Source organism: Cryptotermes secundus, unplaced genomic scaffold, assembly GCF_002891405.2.
Source record: "Cryptotermes secundus unplaced genomic scaffold, Csec_1.0 scaffold333, whole genome shotgun sequence".
In the NCBI taxonomy this organism is placed as follows: domain Eukaryota; kingdom Metazoa; phylum Arthropoda; class Insecta; order Blattodea; family Kalotermitidae; genus Cryptotermes; species Cryptotermes secundus.
The window spans coordinates 396,412-417,710 of NW_019742965.1; the positions used below are offsets into that span (position 1 = coordinate 396,412).

At 37.3% G+C, this 21,299-nt stretch overlaps 1 protein-coding gene and 1 long non-coding RNA gene across 3 annotated transcripts; one reads left to right on the forward strand and one right to left on the reverse strand.

The window, feature by feature from the left end:
• Nucleotides 1-28: 28 nt before the first annotated feature.
• LOC111873439 (ARF GTPase-activating protein GIT2) lies at nucleotides 29-20,494 on the forward strand. 2 transcript variants are annotated; one of them, XM_023868163.2, is made up of 13 exons: nucleotides 29-396; nucleotides 1,832-2,078; nucleotides 4,190-4,379; nucleotides 6,082-6,212; nucleotides 7,983-8,172; nucleotides 9,563-9,635; nucleotides 10,005-10,223; nucleotides 10,912-11,129; nucleotides 12,567-12,656; nucleotides 13,437-13,565; nucleotides 14,557-14,853; nucleotides 15,644-15,928; nucleotides 17,818-20,494. In XM_023868163.2, exons 1-13 carry the CDS (start codon nucleotides 330-332, stop codon nucleotides 18,025-18,027), a joined length of 2,346 nt encoding a protein of 781 aa, XP_023723931.1. In that variant the 5' UTR covers nucleotides 29-329; the 3' UTR covers nucleotides 18,028-20,494. The 2 variants fall into 2 exon arrangements, with proteins under 2 accessions (XP_023723931.1, XP_033610986.1); XM_033755095.1 differs by having other exon boundaries at nucleotides 29-148.
• LOC111873440 lies at nucleotides 2,980-11,012 on the reverse strand. Its single transcript, XR_002844388.2, has 3 exons — nucleotides 10,924-11,012; nucleotides 4,700-4,776; nucleotides 2,980-4,248 (listed from the first exon to the last, which is right to left on the reverse strand). It is a non-coding gene; the product is annotated as an uncharacterized LOC111873440 (long non-coding RNA).
• Nucleotides 20,495-21,299: the final 805 nt, after the last annotated feature.

Below are 21,299 nucleotides of genomic sequence, written 5' to 3' on the forward strand. Positions count from 1 at the left end.
CGCAAGCTGCAGATTTGATAATCTTATAGTACATATAAAAGATGGCATAATACTTAATATTGAAAATATCGGTATATAATTTATTAATTTCCAAGGACATATACTGTGCAACTATAAATAATTCTATCTGGACATGGATATTGATTTGGTTGGTTGAATGGATTGAAGAGCCTGTGATGTTGATGTTAATGTCTGTGAGAAGAGAGTGTTGTGATTATCGTGACTGATGTGCATGGTAGAAATATTTGTTAATGATAGTTATTCTCATGTGGTATGCATGTTAAATGGTGGGTGGGAATTTATTACGACCGAATTAATGGGATATTATAATGTCAATTTCCATGTCCAGAGGGAAATTACGGAATGTCCAAGAGTGCGCCGATTGTGGATCATCGGGTGAGTCAGTTTCAGAGCTCAGTTCTAATTACCAAATTTGACTACAGCAACAAGTAAACTTGTTTATATTTTTACCACTCAAGAGAGAGACGTTTCTGTAGCGAATTTTTGTATAAATTTCGTGTTTAATAAAACCGGTGCGAAAATTAGATCAGTCGTAGGTTACAGCGATTTGTGTTCACAACAAATTCCCAGCTTTGTGGAGTAGAGTCCTGGGCCGCCTCCAATTTAGAATTTACTTCTGAAATCACGAATCGTTTATATAGTTGGTAGGGCTAGGGGACGGCGATCGGCCCGTCGCAAGGCCACTAAGACAGGTCAAGACAAACAGAAAAAAACATAGGGGTATAATCTTGTCCCGAGTGGGATTCGAACCTGCTATCCCATTGTTCTCGCAGTTCAACGTAGTAGGCGCCTTAGACCGCATGACCACTGTGCTGTACGCTATTAGCTGCCAGAAAATATCAATGTGAAGACATTTCACGTACTTTCTCATATTCAGTTGACCTTAATTGTTACCCTGGATACGAAACCATTGTTGGATACTATACAAATTAGACTATGTACGCGTTGCATAATAGTTATTGTTCAATCATTTCATATACGCCCAAGCGATTGCACCCTTGTATCCTAAAATAAATATTTTATAAAAATTAAAACCCCAAAATACAGTACATGAATGACCAATATGCCTTTTTAGAGAAATTTCACATTTGGTCCCGTAATATGTGTACAGTCATTTTCCTAAAGCTAACAGGTATGGAATTTTATTTAAGGCAGTGGTTTCCATAAACTGAAGAAATATAATGAAAATTATTAGTAATTTTGTTTTTCAGGACCCATCTGAAGGTCCCCAATTTTTGGACGTAGAATATTCATATAGTGGATATGTACAGACAGCATTCTGTTAATCCGCTTTAGTATATTCAGGGGCGCTGAAAACATGTAAACTTATCAGAACCTCAAGATCAGTTTTTTCAATAACACAGTACAAGTAAAATGCAAATATTGTGTGTAGCCTATAAGTCACATCCCTTGTCATGTAAATAGGCCCCCTTAGCAACAGTAGGTCCTTTGCCCTGGGTGATAGAACATTAAGAGTATAACAACATTACAGAAAGAATGCACCTTTATTTGTGTGCTGATTTTACCACTAAAACTAGGACTTTGTATATTTCTTTCCGTATAAATATTCTTACATTATAGTACTGAGTATTGCTCCCCAACTAAGAGGTACATTAATTAATGTACCTGAAATGCCTAGAAGTTCGTTTGACAAGAATTAATAAATATGAAAACTGGTAGTGTAAATTTTGTTGTATTTTCATATGTAAATTTATGCTTTTATTGTGCATTTTCTCAAGAAAACTGCCAGTTGTTACTTGATACCATTTTTATAATTCTAAGAACCTGTTTGGTTTATCTTTCTTTATAGATCCATCATGGGCATCAGTTAATAGGGGTATCCTGTTGTGTGACGAGTGTTGTAGTATTCACAGAAGTTTAGGTCGTCACATTTCTCAAGTGAAATCATTAAAAAAAGGGTCATGGAGTTCTACATTACTTCAGATGGTACATACTCTCAATAACAATGGTGTAAACAGTGTTTGGGAACACTCTCTGTTAGACCCAATGCATTCAAAATCAGGACGAAAGAAACCCCACTTCAAGGATCCTCTCCAGTAAGTAACAAAATAAAAAACTACAGTGAGGTTTATGAATTGTAAAAGAATTGTTTCTAGAAGCTGTCTTTATGAAGGAAATTTGCATGTGGCCTAATACTTCTAGTACCAGAAGGTCATTCAGTGTCAAATAGTTCTAGGCCTCAACCTGATCCCTTCACATTCTACTGAAATTTGGTGAGATAAAACACTTCATGGAGCACGCGGTAGCATAGTTGGTTGAGGCACTGTGCTACAAGATGGAAGGTCACAGGCCCTGGGGTCAACTCAGCCTCTAACAGAAATGAGTCCTAGGAATCTTGCTGGCGGGTAAAGGGCAGCCGGTGCATAAGGCTGACAACCTTACCGCCATCTGTGAGCTGATTGTCTGGAGAAAATGTTTGAGCCTCAGCATCTCTTAACCCTATGGACATTCATGGCCTGTTATAGGGATAGCTTTTACAATACTTCATAGAAGAGAGTAACTATGCCAGTTTCAGATCTGTGTCTATAATGATATTTGAAGTTATAAAAAAGAATGTTACTTCATGGCAATAGTTGATGTTTTTAAATTACTATGACTGTGTTTTTAACTAAGGTATAAAGCAGAAATTCATCTCATTTTAAAGGGATCTGAATTACCTTTTTCAGTGAAGTACTACATACTACACTGAACTGCCATGGGATTCTTTCTATCTATTCCTGTTGCTCCAACTTGGAACACAGGACATCCATGACACACTTTGTTTCACTTCAGTTTCTTAATCTTAGACAGTTGGTAGGACTCCTTGGACAGGGGATCAGCCCAACACAAGGCCGCTGCCTACACAGGACAACACAAACACTGACGCAAATGCAGATGAACATCTATTACTTGAGTGGGATTCAAACGCATTATCCCAGTGTTTAAGTGGGTGAAGACATTTCATGCCTTAGACTGCCACTGTGATCAGTGCCATGGGATTAGTTGATATAAAATTATATACGTGTATAGCTACACATGTAGTGAAACTGAATGTACCTATAAATTTGGCATGTGTAGGAATAACCAAACAAACTGTAACAGAAGTGCTTCCAGCAAAAATAATTGCAATAGTTTAAGTTAGAAAGGTATAAAAGATATTGATGAAAAACCATGTATGGAGTAAGAGTCAAACCTAAATAAAGAAACATGACAAAGTTTTCGTGTTTGTTATTATTAATATTCGTTTATTCTTCTTACGTAGGTCATCCAGAAAGTAAAGAATGTTTGGTGATTAAAAATAAATGAATAAAATTAAAATGTTGCTTTACATTATTACTACAGACCTTAAATAACTTTTCTACATAATTCCCATGATGATTCAAGCATTTGGCTTATCTTGTGATGAGTTTCTATATGCCTGCATCATAGAAATCTGCTGCCAGTCCATTGAACCAGTCCTTAACTGTCTTCTGCACTTCTTCATCGCTACCCACACATCTGATGCTTATGTCCAGTGCTTCCTATAGAAACCATAAAGCGAAAAAGGTTTTCACTGTATTTAGTGAGTTGTGCAAACTGTGAAATTCCTCATTAGGCTGCACAAAATTAGCACTCACTAAAATAATAATAATTATTATAATGTACTGCACAGCTTCTTATAGCACCCATAGTAGGAGTGCATATACAAGTAGTCTTGCTTGAGGAGTGTGAAGTCAGAAATTGTTTCTGTTTCCTTCAAAACATAAGCAATCTTGTTGCAAAATGAATCAAATTTGTCATCTGTTACCAAATTTATTAATAGGCCTCATACTGGAATCAGCTCCATTCTGTCTCCAGTGATAACCATAGGGCTTTGTAATAATTCAGTAATCACATGAACATCCGACTCCTGATGGCATCCCTCAGAGACGCTTTCCTGAAGAGAAATATCCTACATTTGAACAAAACTTTATCATAAAATGAAATTACACCCAAATTGACTGTAACAAAAAGAGATATAATGTCTTTTTGATTGATAATAATTTTACAGCAGTTGTGCAATTCAGAAAGACTGGACTGCGAGGCTTGCAGTTCATCTTTATGTGACAGAATGTACAAGCATGTCTCAAGCCAATGTTTCTTTCTGTGACTGAAGATACTGATTTTATGTAAACTTTTTACACTTTAGTCCAACCAAAGCAGATTTCATCCGAGCGAAACATCAGATGTTGGCATTTGTGTTTCGACCTGGAAAAGATGAGACATTATTATCGGAAGATGACCTCAGTAGGCAGCTTCACTCAAGTGTTCGTACATCCAATTTGGAAACTAGCCTTCGCCTGCTTTCCCAAGGAGCAGACCCAAATTATTTCCACGAGGTACATATGTGTATTCACATGGTCAGTATTACTCTGTACAAAAATTTCTTTGGACAGCACCCACAAGCTCTTTTTTGTGAGTAAAGTATCTGGAGCATGAAGGTGAATATACACATCCGTCTAGAGGCAAAGACAAGAGTATATGCAGTTGTATTTTCATGACTTCTAATGGTCTCCATATTATGATGCTTAGGCATTATTTATGTCTACTAAAACAGCACAGCATAATGAAATTATGTATAAGTATATAATAGTTTTAGCATATAAATGAAAATGGCTTTATGATATCATTGTGTGCACCGCATCTGTGTGTGACTCACCTGATACTGTTTGAACCAGTGAACAGATTTTCATGAAGCTTGGAAGCAGGAGGATGCTGTAGAATTTGGACTGAATGCTGACACCATGTACCAAGAAGTAAATAATATAATATTACTGTGGCTTTTATGAAAGTAGATTGTGTGGGGAAATTTGGATTTATATTTGCCTTTCTCTGAATAGGATTCAGTAACTGACTTTTATGATGACAGTAGTGAACCTTTAAGTTGTAGAATGGAATTCTTTGAGCATCTGCATTGGTATTAACTTCTCATGGAAGATTATATACCATGAAGTCATTTATGTAGTGTCTTTCTAGAAACTAGTGTTCTTCACTATCAAGTGATTTAATTCTGGCACTTGTGAGATTTAAAGTTCTCACAGCAGTAAATATGAAGATTGTTTAAGATTTGAGGCTTTCACGGCGGTGACTATGAAGAAAGCAGTCTTCTGGGATTTGGCACCGTGTATATGTGGTGTTAACCGACGTTTCGGAGGAACGTATCGCCTCCGATACGTTCCTCCAAAACGTCGGTTACCACCACATATACACGGTGGCACATCCCAGAAGACTGCTTTCTTCATGAAGATTGTTGTCTTCTGGGATATAGTCTGGCAGAAAGATAATATTTTGTATAAATTTTCTGCTTCCTCCTCTAGGGTAGATGGAGGTAGCAAGTTCCTCAGAAACACTGCCTTGTTTCTACCAAATTAAAACAGTGTCACATCTCAGAAGAGAATGATCTTGACAGTTCTGTTCATCACCATGTCTTGATTGGTTATTCAGCCTTCTCACGCTCTGACCCAGTGTGTACAGGGACTTCTGCTCTGGAGGCAAAGCACAAAGAGTATGAAGCTGACCACTGTCCACTCCATTAGAATACCTTGCATAGTGACAGCTTTACCCTTTGATACAATTTACTGTATTTAAATAAATTAGTGATCTATGTCTTGAGTCTTATTTGAGGATTACCAAGGATTTATACCAAACTAGTTGATGTAGTTGCTATGCTTTGAGTCTTGTATTTGGAGATAAGTGATTGAAACGTTGACTGGTCTAGCAGTTACCCTGACTGAGCATTTCCCCCGTCCACAGTCACCCCAGATGAATGCCAGGATAGTTCCTTCAAACAGACCACTGCCATCTCCCTACAAATCCTTACGTACTCATGTTTTTCTTTCTGTCTCATTCAGTGCCATGTAACCTATGTAGTTAAAAGAATAATATTAAAAAGCCTAATAATCACTCAGATATTTATTTATGTTATTCCCTTTTGGGGATATTATAGTAATGGGACTTGGTGTATTTATATCTGTACAATAAAGAACCTTTTATGATGGGTTATATTACAGGCATGTATACACATAATTTGTTTATCGGCAGGAAAAGGGAACTACACCTCTGCATGTTGCAGCAAAGGCAGGGCAGGTGTCACAAGCAGAGCTGTTGGTGGTGTATGGAGCAGATCCTGGGGCTGAAGACAGTCAAAGGAAAACACCTGTTGACTATGCTAGGTGTGATTTAAAGTTCATTTCAAATTAAACATTGTAGAAAAATCAAATTTAGTTTTTTACCACCCTAAAATGTGTGTTTGTATGTGCCTCTGTCTGTGTGTGAGAGAGAGAGACTATAATGACATGGCAGGTCATCCCTCTGCAGGTGGCGGCCAGCTTCTTCAGGGACTCCCCATTGCCCTGGGTCTGTTCCTTTGGCTTTCAGCAGTACTGGTCCCCATACCTCTTGATCAGTGCTCCAAAAGTTTCCACTGCAGCCTCTTCTTTAGGGACTTTCTCATGCACCACTGCAGACTTCATTTCATCTGGATTTGCCTCTATCTTTTATGGATAGGGCTTTGACACTTCTTAGTTGGCTTTCATCTGTTTTCACTAGGTCCTCATGTCCTCTGTGATCTCCTTTAGGGTGGTGTCTGTTTTTTCTTGGACGGCGTTCATCTTGACCAGTAGGTGTTCTATCATTTGTTCCATTCCCATAATGTGGAAGTATAATGATCAAGATCCAGTGTAGTGTCCAATCCAACCACCACATCTTCTGACACCATATGTCACATAGACTATGGACAGGGTTTGGATTGGTGAATGGATTTATTGACCACTTATATACTCGACTGGGAACCACAAGCAATTACAGCACCACCACTAATCTCCACAGTTCACAAATCACCACAGCCCCTGCTAAGCCTTTTTTAGTTTGCTGTATCTTCATCCTTTCCCTGGCAATGGCTTCTAACATTGGATATTCTTCAGCTTAACATGCTGATGTCCTCTCTTCACAACCTTCTGTCACTGCTATCAACTAACTTTTTCCCTTATAACATCTCAGCATGGACCACATAGAAAACACTATTCTTCTGTTGTGTGCATGTATATTGTGGGCGTTACCTAGCAACGGCTGCTGTTTATAGAGTCATTGTTTAGCAACAGGTCTATATGCCACACTATCAAACAAACTGAGAAAGAATACAATACTTTGAACCCTAGCAGTAAATTTATTCTTGTCTACACAGCTGAGGCAACTTAATGTGTGTACTGGGTCCAAATTCCTCTTTCTAAGATTTCCTTGATCTTCCCCTTATTCTTTGTTTTCCCTTTAGTCTAATCTGTCTTTGACTGCTTTACACATTCTCTGCGCAAGGCATTCCCATGTTCTGTTATATGTACCAAGCAAGCTGGTTCAAGTAGTAATGCTCCTGACTTGTATTCAGGAAGTAACCAGTTTGAATCTGTGTCAGGGCACTGACCATCCTGACATAGGTTTTTGTGGTTTTCCCCATTCCCTTTAGCCAGATGCCAGAATAGTACCTCAAAGTAGGCCACAACCATTTCCTTCCACATTCTTTCCAATTAGTCACATATCCTACCATTCAGCATTATATAGTACAGCTACTGAGAGCATCATGAAATAAACAGCACATAAATACAATTTTTCTGTATTTCATGATCTCAATCATAGAGCATGGGTCTATATTTATCACATACTTCAGTATTATGTTTTTTTTTGTTTAATTTTTATGCATGTGTGCTATACTACTATCTTGTCTCTTATTTCATTTCCATATCTTGTTATTGTATTTTACCACTAAATGACCAGTTCTTTTTATAATTTCAAGTATGTATTCTTAGATGTTAATTCACCAAAGTTGGCACTAACTTTACCGACAAGCAGCGATCGCTTGGTTGGTATAGTTCGCTTGCGGACTCGAACCACGGAGTTTCTGTAAATTAGAACTTATTCATTGTAAAATTTATATATAAATATTGTTTCAGGCTATCAGGGCACAAAGATCTAGGAGATCGTCTTGTGGAATGCATGTATGAACTAACAGATCGTTTGGCATACTACTTGTGTTCACGGAAACCAGATCACCAAATTGGACAGCATTATATTATTCCTGAGATGTCAGATAGTTTAGATCAAACAGAACTTGCCAAAGTTGCCAAAAAGAAACTGCAGCTGGTAAGTAATAATCATGTTTGTCATAATTTCATTTGTAATTACTTTTTTTTCTTTGAAAATGTTGATCCAGAGCTGTTGATTACATATCATGGTAAAATGAAATTTACTTTTTAAGCTATGTCATGGAATCGGTATTACACAAAAACCTTCTTATAATGTTATTGATTGCAATGTGTTCCTATAAGTAACGTTTATATGTCACTCTCCGTTATATTGAAAATAATTATTTTCTTCATCTAATGCTTTTGCTCTGGCGTTAACATTATTTGGTTTCCAGAAAACACTGTGCAGTGTAACTGTGATAGAATGAATATGACTTATAACAGTAACTTCATTATTGTGAGAAATGATATAACTCTTATAGTTTCTTAATACAGTAAACCATTGCTAATGCAGATTAGTGAAGCAAAAGGTGGCCATAAAGACAAAAATATTTTGAAACACAAATAAATTAAAACTTTAATATAAATATTGGTGATGAAAATATATAAAAATATCACTATAGAACATTTATCTAAAAACTATAAAAGACAATACATTTATTCATCAATAGAAAATTCAGAAGTTATGCTTGTTTTTGAATGTAATAATGCAGGTTTGAAGAAACTGTCAAATTTTGTCTGAACAGACAAGTGACTCATTTGCCTTCCTAAATGCCATATGTGTTTTAAAGTATGTACTCAAGTGTGAACAGCATTTTTTGTATTTCAATCTGGATTAACTGTAACCAGATTGGCGAGGGTTTACTGTATTATATTCATGGAAATATCTCACATAAACCATCTTCTTTATCATGCGAAGTGATTCCTAATGAGTCATGATTCATTTTCCATGGCTTTTGTTTTAACTGTACTTGCAGTCTTATTTCCCAAGGTGTCTGTAGTGGGCAGTCCAAAAGTACCATAACCCATCCCTGGGCCTCTGTTTTGTGTTGAAGAAGAATGTCCGCATTCCAGGATCTGAGAATTATATGTCTGAATAGTGAATTTATTCAGCTTTGAGTCGGAAGTGCTTAATGTTCATGTGCAGCTTTGGTCTAATATGCAATCATAATACACCTGCTGGCTCATAATTTTACATAATTGGGAGTAAGACACAATGTTTATAGGACCTCATTGGGCACAATTGGTGGCTTCAAGGTCGAGGCCCCTGTAGATTTTAGTCAGTAAGAAATGATTGTGTAACATCATCTGAACTTCCTTTCAGTACAGTAGCTTGTTTCATTCGGCCATTAAAGAGGGGCTGAGAATTTCTTTTGATTGTTCTCCTTGTTAATTTGAAAAGTGTTTAATCCTAATTATGGGAATGGAATGAATGCAAGCGTTTTCTCTTTGAGAAAATTACCATCAGCACGTTAGCTACTATTTACTTGTTGTAAATGTTATTTCAGTTGCCAAACCATTTGTTTGAGGAGTTGGCCATGGATGTATATGATGAAGTGGATAGAAGAGAGACTGAATCAAGTAAGTACTAGGATCTCAGTAACATATGTGACATGTCCATCCCTGAATATACAGTGCATAGGACGCACTGAAGTTAAAGCATGTGGTTGGAATAATGTACGTTATTCACTTTTGTATGAATCACACTTTTATTGCAGTTCTTTTGAGTCTGAAAACAAGGGTTCAGCTGTTGCATGAATAATTCCTAAAGGATACATTGCCTCAAAGAGAGCATGTGACAGTTCCTTGCCACTGCACATCCTTGATGACCCAGAATTCCTTGTGCCATGCGTAATTTTATTTCGCCTTTTGGCAAGCTGCATAATGACTTTCATTTACCGTTATAAGTTTCTTTTATGATAGCGATTAAAGTTTTTTTTTTCTTTTTAGTTTGGTTAACAACCTTGAAGTCATCAACTGTGCTGGCACCAGAACGCTGCACTGTGCCCTTTCTCCCAGTTAACCCCGAGTTTTCATCAACCCGAAATCAAGGCCGTCAAAAGCTGGCTCGTTTTAATGCACGAGAATTTGCAACACTCATTATAGACATTCTGTCCGATGCTAAACGTCGTCAGTCGCCTACAGTATCATCTTCAGTACTGTCACAAGGTAAATGCATTACATTTTTGTGGGAAAGTGTTCAGTATTTCGAGGTTTCTCAGCCTGTATTTTTTGCTGACCCTCCATCGTCTCCTTTTCAGGGAATAGAAACTTCCCTGTGACCCCCTTAATAGGTTTATCAAGAGTTTACAGTTCTTATAATACATAATCTCCAGTTATTTTTTGGTTAATGAACACTAATAGTGGATTGAAGAAGATTGCAGTGTGCTGGAGAAACAGTTTGGTGGGCAAAACGAGAAATTTGTAAAGTTAGTCATTAAGAAAACTAGGTTGGAGATGGAAGTATAAAATTAACCATAAAGAAATATGTTATGCAAAAGTGAATTGAATTACCGTATTTACGCATGTATAGGCCGCGTGCGTGTATAGGCCGCAGCACAATTTTCAGACAGAAATTATAGAAAAAATAATTTTCTTGGAATATTATTTCAGGAGTAGAACACCCTGTATTACTAATTACGAATATAATTTTTTTTNAAATGTGTAAAATTAGTCATTAAGAAAACTAGGATGGAGATGGAAGTATAAAATTAACCATAAAGACATATGTTATGCAAAAGTGAATTGAATTAAATTGGCAAAGGAATGTATTCCTGTAGTTTGAGACTCATGATGTACAATAAAATAAAAGATTTATCAATATAATGAGAGATTTTCCTTTCCTAATTGTCATCAGAAATTAAAATACCTCAAGTGAATAAAGTACCAGGAGGCCCACCAACAGTTCCTGTTGATGTGCGTCAGCCAGGAAGGAAGTCTGAAGTCTCTGATGATGAACCTCTGTATGATAGTGTTGCATCAGATGAAGATTACATAGCAGCTGAACAGATGGCAGTTTTGGCCCAACAGGCAGCTAATATGAAACTGCAAGAGAGCAAAAGTGTAATACATGAGGTTGGTAAAATGTTGCCCAGTTCAGGAAAGTTGTCATAAATTAATGGAAGGTAATTGGCATTCTTTTAGATAATACACCATTTTACAAATATCTGGTTAACAAATGGTTGCAGTAGTGCATTTAAAAATTACTTTGTATAGGTGTGTGTGGGTGTGGAGATATCCTTGTATGTGTGCAGGTGTATATGCACCCCTCCCCCCCACACACACACACAGTAAAAGCATGCAAAGTTGTACAAATATTATGTTCCTGAACATCTGTTGTCCTGTTTTTATTTAAAACACAATGTTTTGGCATTTTAAATAAAAACAGGTAGATGGATAATTTCCAGGAACATAATATTGGATACCATCATCATAATCTTTTAGATCTTGTGGCAAGTTGTGTTGACAGTTTCAGCTCTGCAGGTAGCAGATGCAGACCTTTCCTTTGACCCTCACAACTTGTACCATGTTCTTTGTTTACTTTGTATACTGAGGACTGTACATTTTTATGAATCATATCTCAGTGTTGTAAATAGTACTGATTATTTCAAAGTTATCTATGGCCTTGTGTCACTGTGCCTGTAATTATTGCCTTGAATCCTTTAAGACATACTAGTTACTTTATGTACTACCATCTTTGACAAAAAAACTCAACATTTTTCCCCACACAGAATGTCTCTGTGTTTCATATGACCCTCAACATTAATTGTTTCCTTAAAACACCATTCAGCAGTTGATCATTAAATGGAAACAGTATGTTTCCTGTGATGTATGAACTGACTTTTTCAACATTATTTGAATTAAGTTCAGGCTTCACATTTTAACTTTAATAAGTGACTTTCAGGGATTGTATCATTTTCATGAAATGAAAATCTGTATGTTCAGTACATCCACAAACACAATACATTGAAGTTAGGTATTCCTTCATGGAGCAATGCTGATTTTAAAATGATAGTAATTATTATGTGTAGTGAACCTTTAACTTATAAAAATATGATTATCATTGCAAATGTTCATTGTTATAATTCTTTGTTGAACAAAGTAATTTTCTTCTTCACTTTCATTTATTCTAGGAGGTTATTATGATACTTATTATTTTAGTGATGCCAGAGGTTTGTGATTTATTGTGTTACATATATCAGAATGATATAATGAAATTTTTACTAGCACTCCAAAAGGCAGAACTGAACTGTTAAAGAGCATTTACATTTGCAGTTCAGAAATGTATTAAGAGGGTATTTGAAACATTTAAACATATGAAGTTTTAACACTATAAATTTGAGTGAAGAATATTTATAACATAGGCTCTGAAGTAGTCCTTTGTTTTAGTTATGTACTGAATGTCAGCATGAATGTACCTCATTGAGTTTTGTTCCAAAAGTTATCCATGAGCAAGAGACTACTATGGCTGTTATTAATGATTCCTTTTCTCCTCTTGACTCCTTGATACAGAGCAATGAAGAAAAGACTGCACAGGAGAAGAAGGCGTCTACACCCCCAACCACAGAAAAACAAAATGGTCTACTAAAGGATAAATCTGAGGTACACAGTATTATAAGGCATTGAGAATTGGTATGTGTTTTGTATTAGCATTTAAGTTTTATATTACTTACTGAATTCAACGTCAGTGGTCACACAACCACCACCTCATCACTAAAGGATTCATTTCTATACCAAAACAATCTGTAATGGCTTTACAGTGAACAACGTGATGATGGGACAGAATTATGTATGATGCTGTCTGACAAGATTTAAAAATGTCAATCCAGATGAAAATACTCCCAAGGACCATGATGGGAAGATTATTTTGTAATATCTGCAGGAAATAGCAGGAAAGATGATTGTAATGATGAAGGTACCATGTAAACATACCCATCATCATAACAGGTTTCATTTGGAGGAGTTCCCTCCACTGTGACATACATCTATCAGCATTCCTGCATGCTTTCTCCTGCAACCTCCATGAATTCTGTTATTGTGGTGAGGGGGACCTCCAGTACAAGGCCTTCATTTTGATTATGGATCAGAAAGGTAGCACAATTTATCATTGTCAGTGATAACTCTGTCCAGAATGCCTGGATTACTATGGACTCTGTTAGTCATGTTCCCACTAATGACTGATCATTGTTCATGCTGATCCTCTATGTGATTTGCTACTTGCCACAACAGTGATTTCAGTACGTCATCTATAGCCCTCTCAGATGAACCCTCAGACATGGGCAGTAGTCTCATGAGCTGTTACATGATATAACATGAGGATGCAGTGTAGTATCCTCAGTGTAGATGTTATTTAGAGTTACTTTGTCACTTTCATTGTTCCAGTTCAGTAAATTGCAGTCTTTACAAAATGGTGGAATAGCTTCAATACAAGAGAATATAAAGAGACAACTTGCAGCTTCAGAGAGTGAGATGGGAGATCTAAGAAGTGAGATCCGAATTCTGCAGTCAACGGTAAGTTGAGTGTTTTATAAAATGACTGACCATCATAGCTTTCAATGAAGGAACTTGTGTTCTAGGGATGTACTGTTTTAGTTGCATAATTCCCTCCCTACCCCCTTTTTCACATTTTTGAACCCCAAAGAATGAGGGGGGGGGGATTACATGAATTTTATTGTTACTCTAGAATGCAAATACTTTCTTGCTTGCACATAATACCATATACTACTGCTGTGTTTAAAAAATGCTCATTAGTAAAACTAAATAAAAAATTAAGAAACTGAGAATTTTGGTCTTCTGCGCGTCTGATTGAAGTGATAGTGGCATGCAAGAAGATGTGGAGGGGCAGCGGCTGTAATTGCATAAAGCTGGCACTGATGCCCTGAGGAAGGGGAGAAGGATAAAATGTTTATTTGGTAAACTATAAATGGCAAATTACATACCCATAGCTAGGCATACAATTTTTTCGACCATTTTTAGATAAAGTGACATGCCTTTTCACTAATTCTAAGTAAATGGTATTTTGACAGGACATCTAAAATCTGAAAGCCTCAGAATGGTGGAGGCATGGGAATATCACAGAGTTGTCCATTTGCTAGGCAACAACACACAAATTCCTGCCAGCCACAGCAGTTGAGGTACTGTTCAGAACAGCATTGCCTAGGTGGTCCACTTCTAGGAAAAATAAAGAAGCACAGCAAACAAGGCATTCTAACTAGCTCCTTGTTACACTGCTACCTCATTGCAACAAGGAATTAAGTCAAAGTGATAGCCAGAAGTTTGGAGCCCACTCCTTTTCAGTTTTACCATGGAGTGCCAAGGAACTGAGGAATATCACGGAACATTCTATTAGATATAATCAGAAACCAAGATTGTAGCATGACATTCTTCAGTGCACAAATGGTGTTGAGGCTAGAAGATTTTTTCATTCCCTGTATAAATAGAATATACTGCATCAGAATTATATTATCTGCATATTAATGGGTTTTTTCCCCTAACATTTTAGGTTCAAAATTTGGTGCGTGAAAACAGTGAACTGCGTAGCATCATTCAGCATGCTGGATTGTCTCTCCCTCATCAGTCATCATCATTGTTGTGTTCTTCCCCACTTCCCAATGGTCGTGAAACTGAAACAGAAACAGAACCAGTGTTGGATGTACGGTCACCTCGATCGTCTTTACAGCGACCAGCTTCTATGTATGAACCTCGAGAGGGATTGCTTCTTCGCAGTGGTAGCCAGTCACCTCATATTCATCACTGCATGTCAGCCACAGGAAACATTGGAAAATGGGACAAGAATCAGGTATGAAAATATTGGTCCCATAATTTTGTGTCATTCATGTGTCCTTGAAAATGTATTAGAAATTTTCTGAAAACTTGAGAACTAGTGTTTCTCAGGCTAACATCCTCATCATTCCTGTTCTAGGAAGTGTTTTTGACCTTTGTAAATTATGTTATTTACCTTCTTAAGAGCCCATTAAAATGAACAGTACAATACTACTTTGATATTACAAGAATTTACAAGTTACAAAAATTCCCATTCTAATGGTCACTTATAATATCTAAACATGGTTACGTACATAACTGTAAGTTTGTCTTATAATTTCTAATATGCATAAAGCAATTTGGCATTAAGATTTGAATAATAATGTGGGTACGGTAGTTCTTGTATTTCTTCTTTTGTAGAGTGGTTATCATACAGGTATGAAAATAATGAAGAATAATGCAACATTCTCATCTTCAGCAGCATCATCTGAAACAAAGAGTTAAGAGATTGTCATAAACTTACATAATCTTTTATATTCACACCTGACTGCTGATTATGAGCCATTCTTTACAAGCAAAAGTTCTGTCCATTATTTGCTGTGTGATACACCCAGGCTCTTTTACAGTGAGGACCAGGAGCTATTTTCCTGGTGTTTAAGCAGATGAAACATGAGACTTCATTCATATCTGGTGTGGAGGTGTAGAGTAGCTTTACCTTCATGCCTTTTGTACACCTGCATGAATGCGAATAATTTACTTTTAGCTTTTGACAGTATTACATGAAGAGAGTAATGTATTTTAATGGTATTTTGTATTGTTTGAACCAGAAACGGGAACCCAGCACAAATGAATATGACAGTCCAAGTGCACTGGTACGACCCGTGATGACACAGAGCTTGTATCGCTGTTCAAGTCCAAATCAGGATGTTATAACAAGCACCAGCAGTGTGTTGCCTCTAGCAGAGGAGGTTGTTAGGCGTACAGATCAAGTCACAAAGCGCATTCAGGAATTGTGGGCTTCCATGCAGGACCTGGAAGGACGAGACAGTTTTGTCCCTTGTGCAGAGAGAATCACAGTTGCAGTTGCAGAACTCACTGCCATTTTTCCACAGGTAAGATGTTCATCAGCCAAATGCTCAATAAATTCTACATGTCATGACGGATCGGTGCCCAAAATTCTCGCTGTGGCTGCTGATGCCTGTAGTCTCTTTAGTATTGTTTGTAAATGGTTATGAATTTTAAAATCTTCAGCTTGTGGTCTCAGTCCCATTATTCAGGTTACATCAACAGAAAAGCATTGAATGTTCTGATTAATATAAGTAGTGATTTTGAATCAGTCATAGCAAATCTACACCTGAATTATAGATGCTCCTCTTTTGATGGGTTATTACACACTCTTTGCTCCAAGCACATCATGAGCAATTACTCGTATTAGGAAGTTAAATCCCACTGAAGTTTATTACAGACCACACTTCAGCAAATAGCTAGCACTTATCTTGGAAGAAGTAACTATTCAAAGATAACTTCCAACCTGGCTACTTTTATTAGCCAGTAACGAATCAACAGTAAGTTAGAACAGTTTATAAGATAAGAGGATAGATGATGGCATTAAACTGTTACTGAATGATGCCTCATATTTCGTAAAATATGAATAATAGGAAGCAGATACAGATGCTAGTCACTGCTTGTGACTAGAACAAGGAACGCACTGTGGCAGACTTGCTTTGCAGTTGCATGGGAAGAGTTATACCCAATGATCTTTTTGTAAAGAGGAAAAGTAGATTTGGAAAGTGCCTCTGCTGTACCATCACAATAAAAAACACTGGTTATGCCTCTAGGAGCCAAGTCTCAAAGCAGTCAGTCTAATGCTTTAGGGTTCCAAATGAACTTGAGAGCATCTGTCTGTCTGTCTGTCCTGAGATTCAGCTGTATGAATTGATATTGTGGCATACAGAGCCATTTCTAGGCAATGACCACAAATGAAACAACCATAAAACAGCTGTTGCTATGTAGGAGCCAGCATGCCAATGAACAGGCTGGAAAGCAGTGTTTTGTGCGCTCCACACCAATGACTACATGGAACAATGGATACAGCAACAGGAACTGCATTTTCTGTGTTGTCCGTGCTTAGGTGTTATAAGCAGGACAATTAGTGAGTGCAGTGCAGTGGAGTGGGATGGGGTGGTTGGCAAGTTAGTAGAGTTGAGTTGAGTGAAGTGAAGAGCGAATTGGTCGAAGAGGGAGGGAGGACTGAAGTCCATGTGAGCCACTGGTGTTAGAAAGTGGTAGCTAAAGTTTGGGAACCCACTGTAAGTGGAACATCTGCAATTGGAAGTTGTTACCAGGAAACAAATGGTGAAGACACAGCAGACTGAAAAGACTTAGTGCATGCTGTAGTGAATTGTAGAGTGTGTGAATTAGCAGTAGCACTATAGCTTTTTTTTTAATTCGCTTAGTGGGGAATGGAGTCCAACTGGGTCCACTTGGCACGGCGGCCATTGATTGGCCTGTTGTAGCCTGCCCTGGGTGATTATGATGATGGAGAATTTGGTGGAATGAAGATTGGCAGGGGAAACCGAAGTACTCGGAGAAAACCCACCTCAGCACCACTTTGTCCACCACAAATCCCACTTGACCAAACCCGGGCCACCGTGGTGGGAAGCCAGCGACTAACCACTTGAGCTATGGCATGGCCTAGCACCATAGTTACTTGTAGTTACAATCTGTAAGCGGTCAATAAATCCAATTACCAATGGCCGTCTATAGTCACCCATACTCATAACGTCATAACAATGTATTAGTCACTAACCAACTAATTTTTATGACACGTAAGTATATAAAATACCATACCTCATCTTTTACAGTTTTAGGCTTTGTTGGTGTGTTATGGATATTGGAGAAGAGAATCTATATTTTATAGAGGCTTTTCCAAGTGCCTTCTTCATGAGCAACACAAATATGTTTTCTAAATACTTATTTTGTGGTTTTGTTTATTTCTTAGAATCCTCGGGATGAGACTATTCGCAGTGCTTTACGCCAAATGAACAATAATACACTGCGTTTGCAGTTGGAATGTGCTGATTTGCAGAGATGTGCAGGAAGTGGAACACAGGTTTCTGAGCAGACATATTTCCTGCAGCAGGTCCGCTCATGTGCTTATGACATTGCGAAGGCAACAAAGCAGCTTGTAACAAAGTTTCAATACCAGTAAAATCAGTATTCAGATATTACTACATTGACCATTAACCCATCAGCTTTATTTTGCCATCATTCCAACAGACTGTCTATAATAGCACTATTTTAATCCATTCATCACTCAAACTGAAGTTAAAGACTTTTTGTCTTATCGTTTAGAGAACTGTTTCTCCAATATTTTCTGTTTCACAGACCAGTGAAACAGTAGTGATATTTCCAAGAATGGATACTCTGTATGTTTCACATCGTTCAGTATAAATGATGCTCACAGTTCTAAATTAGCATTTGCACTTCTCACTGTCACTGTGCAATTTCGTCGATGTATTAAAATTTAAACTTAAAAAGCATTCATCTCTTCCTGTTGTTCAAAGACTGCATTTTTCAGGCCAACTGATCATCATCAGGTGTACAGGCTATAGAGGAAACTGCTATCCCATTGTCATGTTGCTACACTTCGGATTTTAAAGGCATAAATTACTTATAAAATATTTAAAAATTATTTTTAAAGCCTGCAGAACAGCTACAAACAGCACCAAAGAAAAACTCAACACACCAACAAAATATACACCAGACCCACAACACGTGTATACAACAAAATAATCACGACATACTATTTTAAAAATAATTTTAAAATGTTTTATAAGTATTTTCACCTTTTAAAATACAAAGTGTAGTAGCATTACATCAGGGCATTAGTTTCCTCTCTATAACATGTACACCTGATGGCCAGTTGGACCAAAACATGTAATGTTTGAATAATAGGAAGAGATTAATTTCTTTTTTAATATATTGACGAAGTTTCAAAGGGACAGTGAGAAGTATGAATGATAATTTAGAATACACAGGGCAACAGGATGCTGCAATACTCACAATGTTGTTATTACTAGCATGTCTGAACAGAATTAAATGAATTATAGAGGAGACAGGAACAAACAGAAGTGTTGGACATAAACTATATAAATTTTAAGGAAAATAACGAGCACCTTTGTTATGCATTAAAACAAAGATACATGAATGAAAAATTATATGATTAACAGCACTGAGATATGTTCTGTCACTTTTCTACACAATCTCTAGAATGATCCCCACATTTGTATCAATGCCACACAAGCTTCAAAATTCCAGTGTGGTAGAAGTGGAAGTCTGTTATTTTGTGATGATGTTAATATCAAGACTATAGTGTTGATCCAGTGTTGTAAATCATCCCATAGCAGTTATATTGTTGACTTCTCATTTGATCTTTCAAGGACCCCAAACAGATGGTAATATAAGTGGGCCAAGTTCAGATGGGGGAGGACTTGCAATTTCTTCCATGACCATATCGGTATAATGAGCTACATTCACCTACAAGCTGAAAGTGTTCCTTTTGGACAGTAAATCAACTTTGCTGGCTGTGGGCACTGTTCACATCTTCTTTCTTGGAGACATGGTGTGATTCCACTCCACATTTCAATTGTGGGCCATAATGGTTAAATTAATTTTCTTGATCAGTCGCAGTGCTGAACAAGAAGTCTTAGCCCTTAGCAGCATGTCAAATGAAGCAACTGTAACGATACATCTTTACTCATGTTTTTGTATTCATTCATAAGCAAGCAGGGAACAGACATTTCAATATCTCACGTTTGCTGACATCTCTATGACATAGCGTCTTGCTGCCATGCTGTCCTCTGATTTCCCTAACTGCTGCCCTTCAGTCTACTTTGATGAACACAACAGCTCTCAGCTTATTGAGTTCAGATGCTGTAGTTCTTGGCTAAACACAGCATGACATCGTTGATGTTGATGTTTCACCCGTATTCTGACTGCTGGTGTTCATACAGCATCTCCATGCGCTTCATGGAGAGGCCCATTGATGTCTGCATCTGGATGTTCTCTTTTACAATGAATCACTGCACACGGGCAGATAACATGTTACTGACAGCCTTTTATCACATCTGATTGTGAGGATGCTAGTTGTGCAGTGCTAGACCTGTTTTCGTATGGGGAAGGATAGACGTCACTACTGGTCTTATACACTATGGAGTTTTCAGCATGACTGCATGTAATCCAACTGTGCTTGTGACTCTCCACACTGAGTGACAGTGACAATCCACATATTTAGTTGCCGTAAGGAAACAAAATAGAAAAATACTGCCAATTATAAAATAGTGCTTTTTCCAGCTCATATGAAAAAATGTGGGAGAATCTAATTAGATACTAAATGTGAACATGCACAGGATGTCCCAGAAATAACTACAGAAAATTGGAGGGTGAGTACTATCACCCAATGGAACAAAAATAGTTTGTATAAGCATTGGTCTGGAAATGCTTCTTCATTAACAAACTAGAGCCATTTCAAGGTCTTCCTGCAACAGTAGGATTAGAACTGTAGTTACAAAAGCAGTGTATGCTGGGAACACTTTTGAAAGAAACTGGAATTTAGCGTCCAGTGATTGAGGCTAGCTCTTTCTAACGGACCCAACTGAATAGGTGTTTTCCTTCACCTGAGGACGGAAACAGATCCAGTTTCCGAAACGTCGTGTTTTTATTTGTTATCTTAAAAAAACCAGGACGATGGATAAAGTCCAAAAACCCAACATATCAGACTGTATATTGTGTCTGCTTTGTTGATGACTATGTGATATAGACCAAGATGAAGATGCTGCCTAAATTACATGAATTATTATAGAAGAGTATACCAAGTGGGACTTAGAGATAAATTTGGTAAAAACAATATTTTGCCTAGGCAGTTCATGTGTAGAAGATCCAGAAATTTAAGGACAAAAAATTGAAGAATATTCCAGCCTTAAGTATTCAAGGTCTTGGCTTCAGTAAGACAGGCACAAGCCATGAGGGTGTATGTAGCTAAAGTGGGAAGTAACAAGCTACTACTTTAACACTACACTGAGTTACAGGATCGATATATAACTACAGAACAATGAATGTTTTGTGTATTATTGAATTTGTAAGAACATGGATTAGCGTGAAGGACAATAAATAGACATACACAAGAAATTATTAATATCAGAAGTAGGCTTTTGGAGGAGATGTGTATGGAAAACACTTCAGGATAAGTTCCAGAATGAGTGAGTAGAGAAGAGGTTGAAGAAAGCAAAAATACGAGTAATAAGAGATGAGAGAGATAAGAAGACTGATATGATATGGACTTGCTCATCAGATGGAAGATTTCCACTTACCATACGAAGCATTGGAATGGAGTCCAGCAGGGCACTGGAGAAGGGGTAGTCCATGACATCTGGAATGAAAATATAGCAAAACTAATGAGGGAGCAATGCATATCTGAGGAAG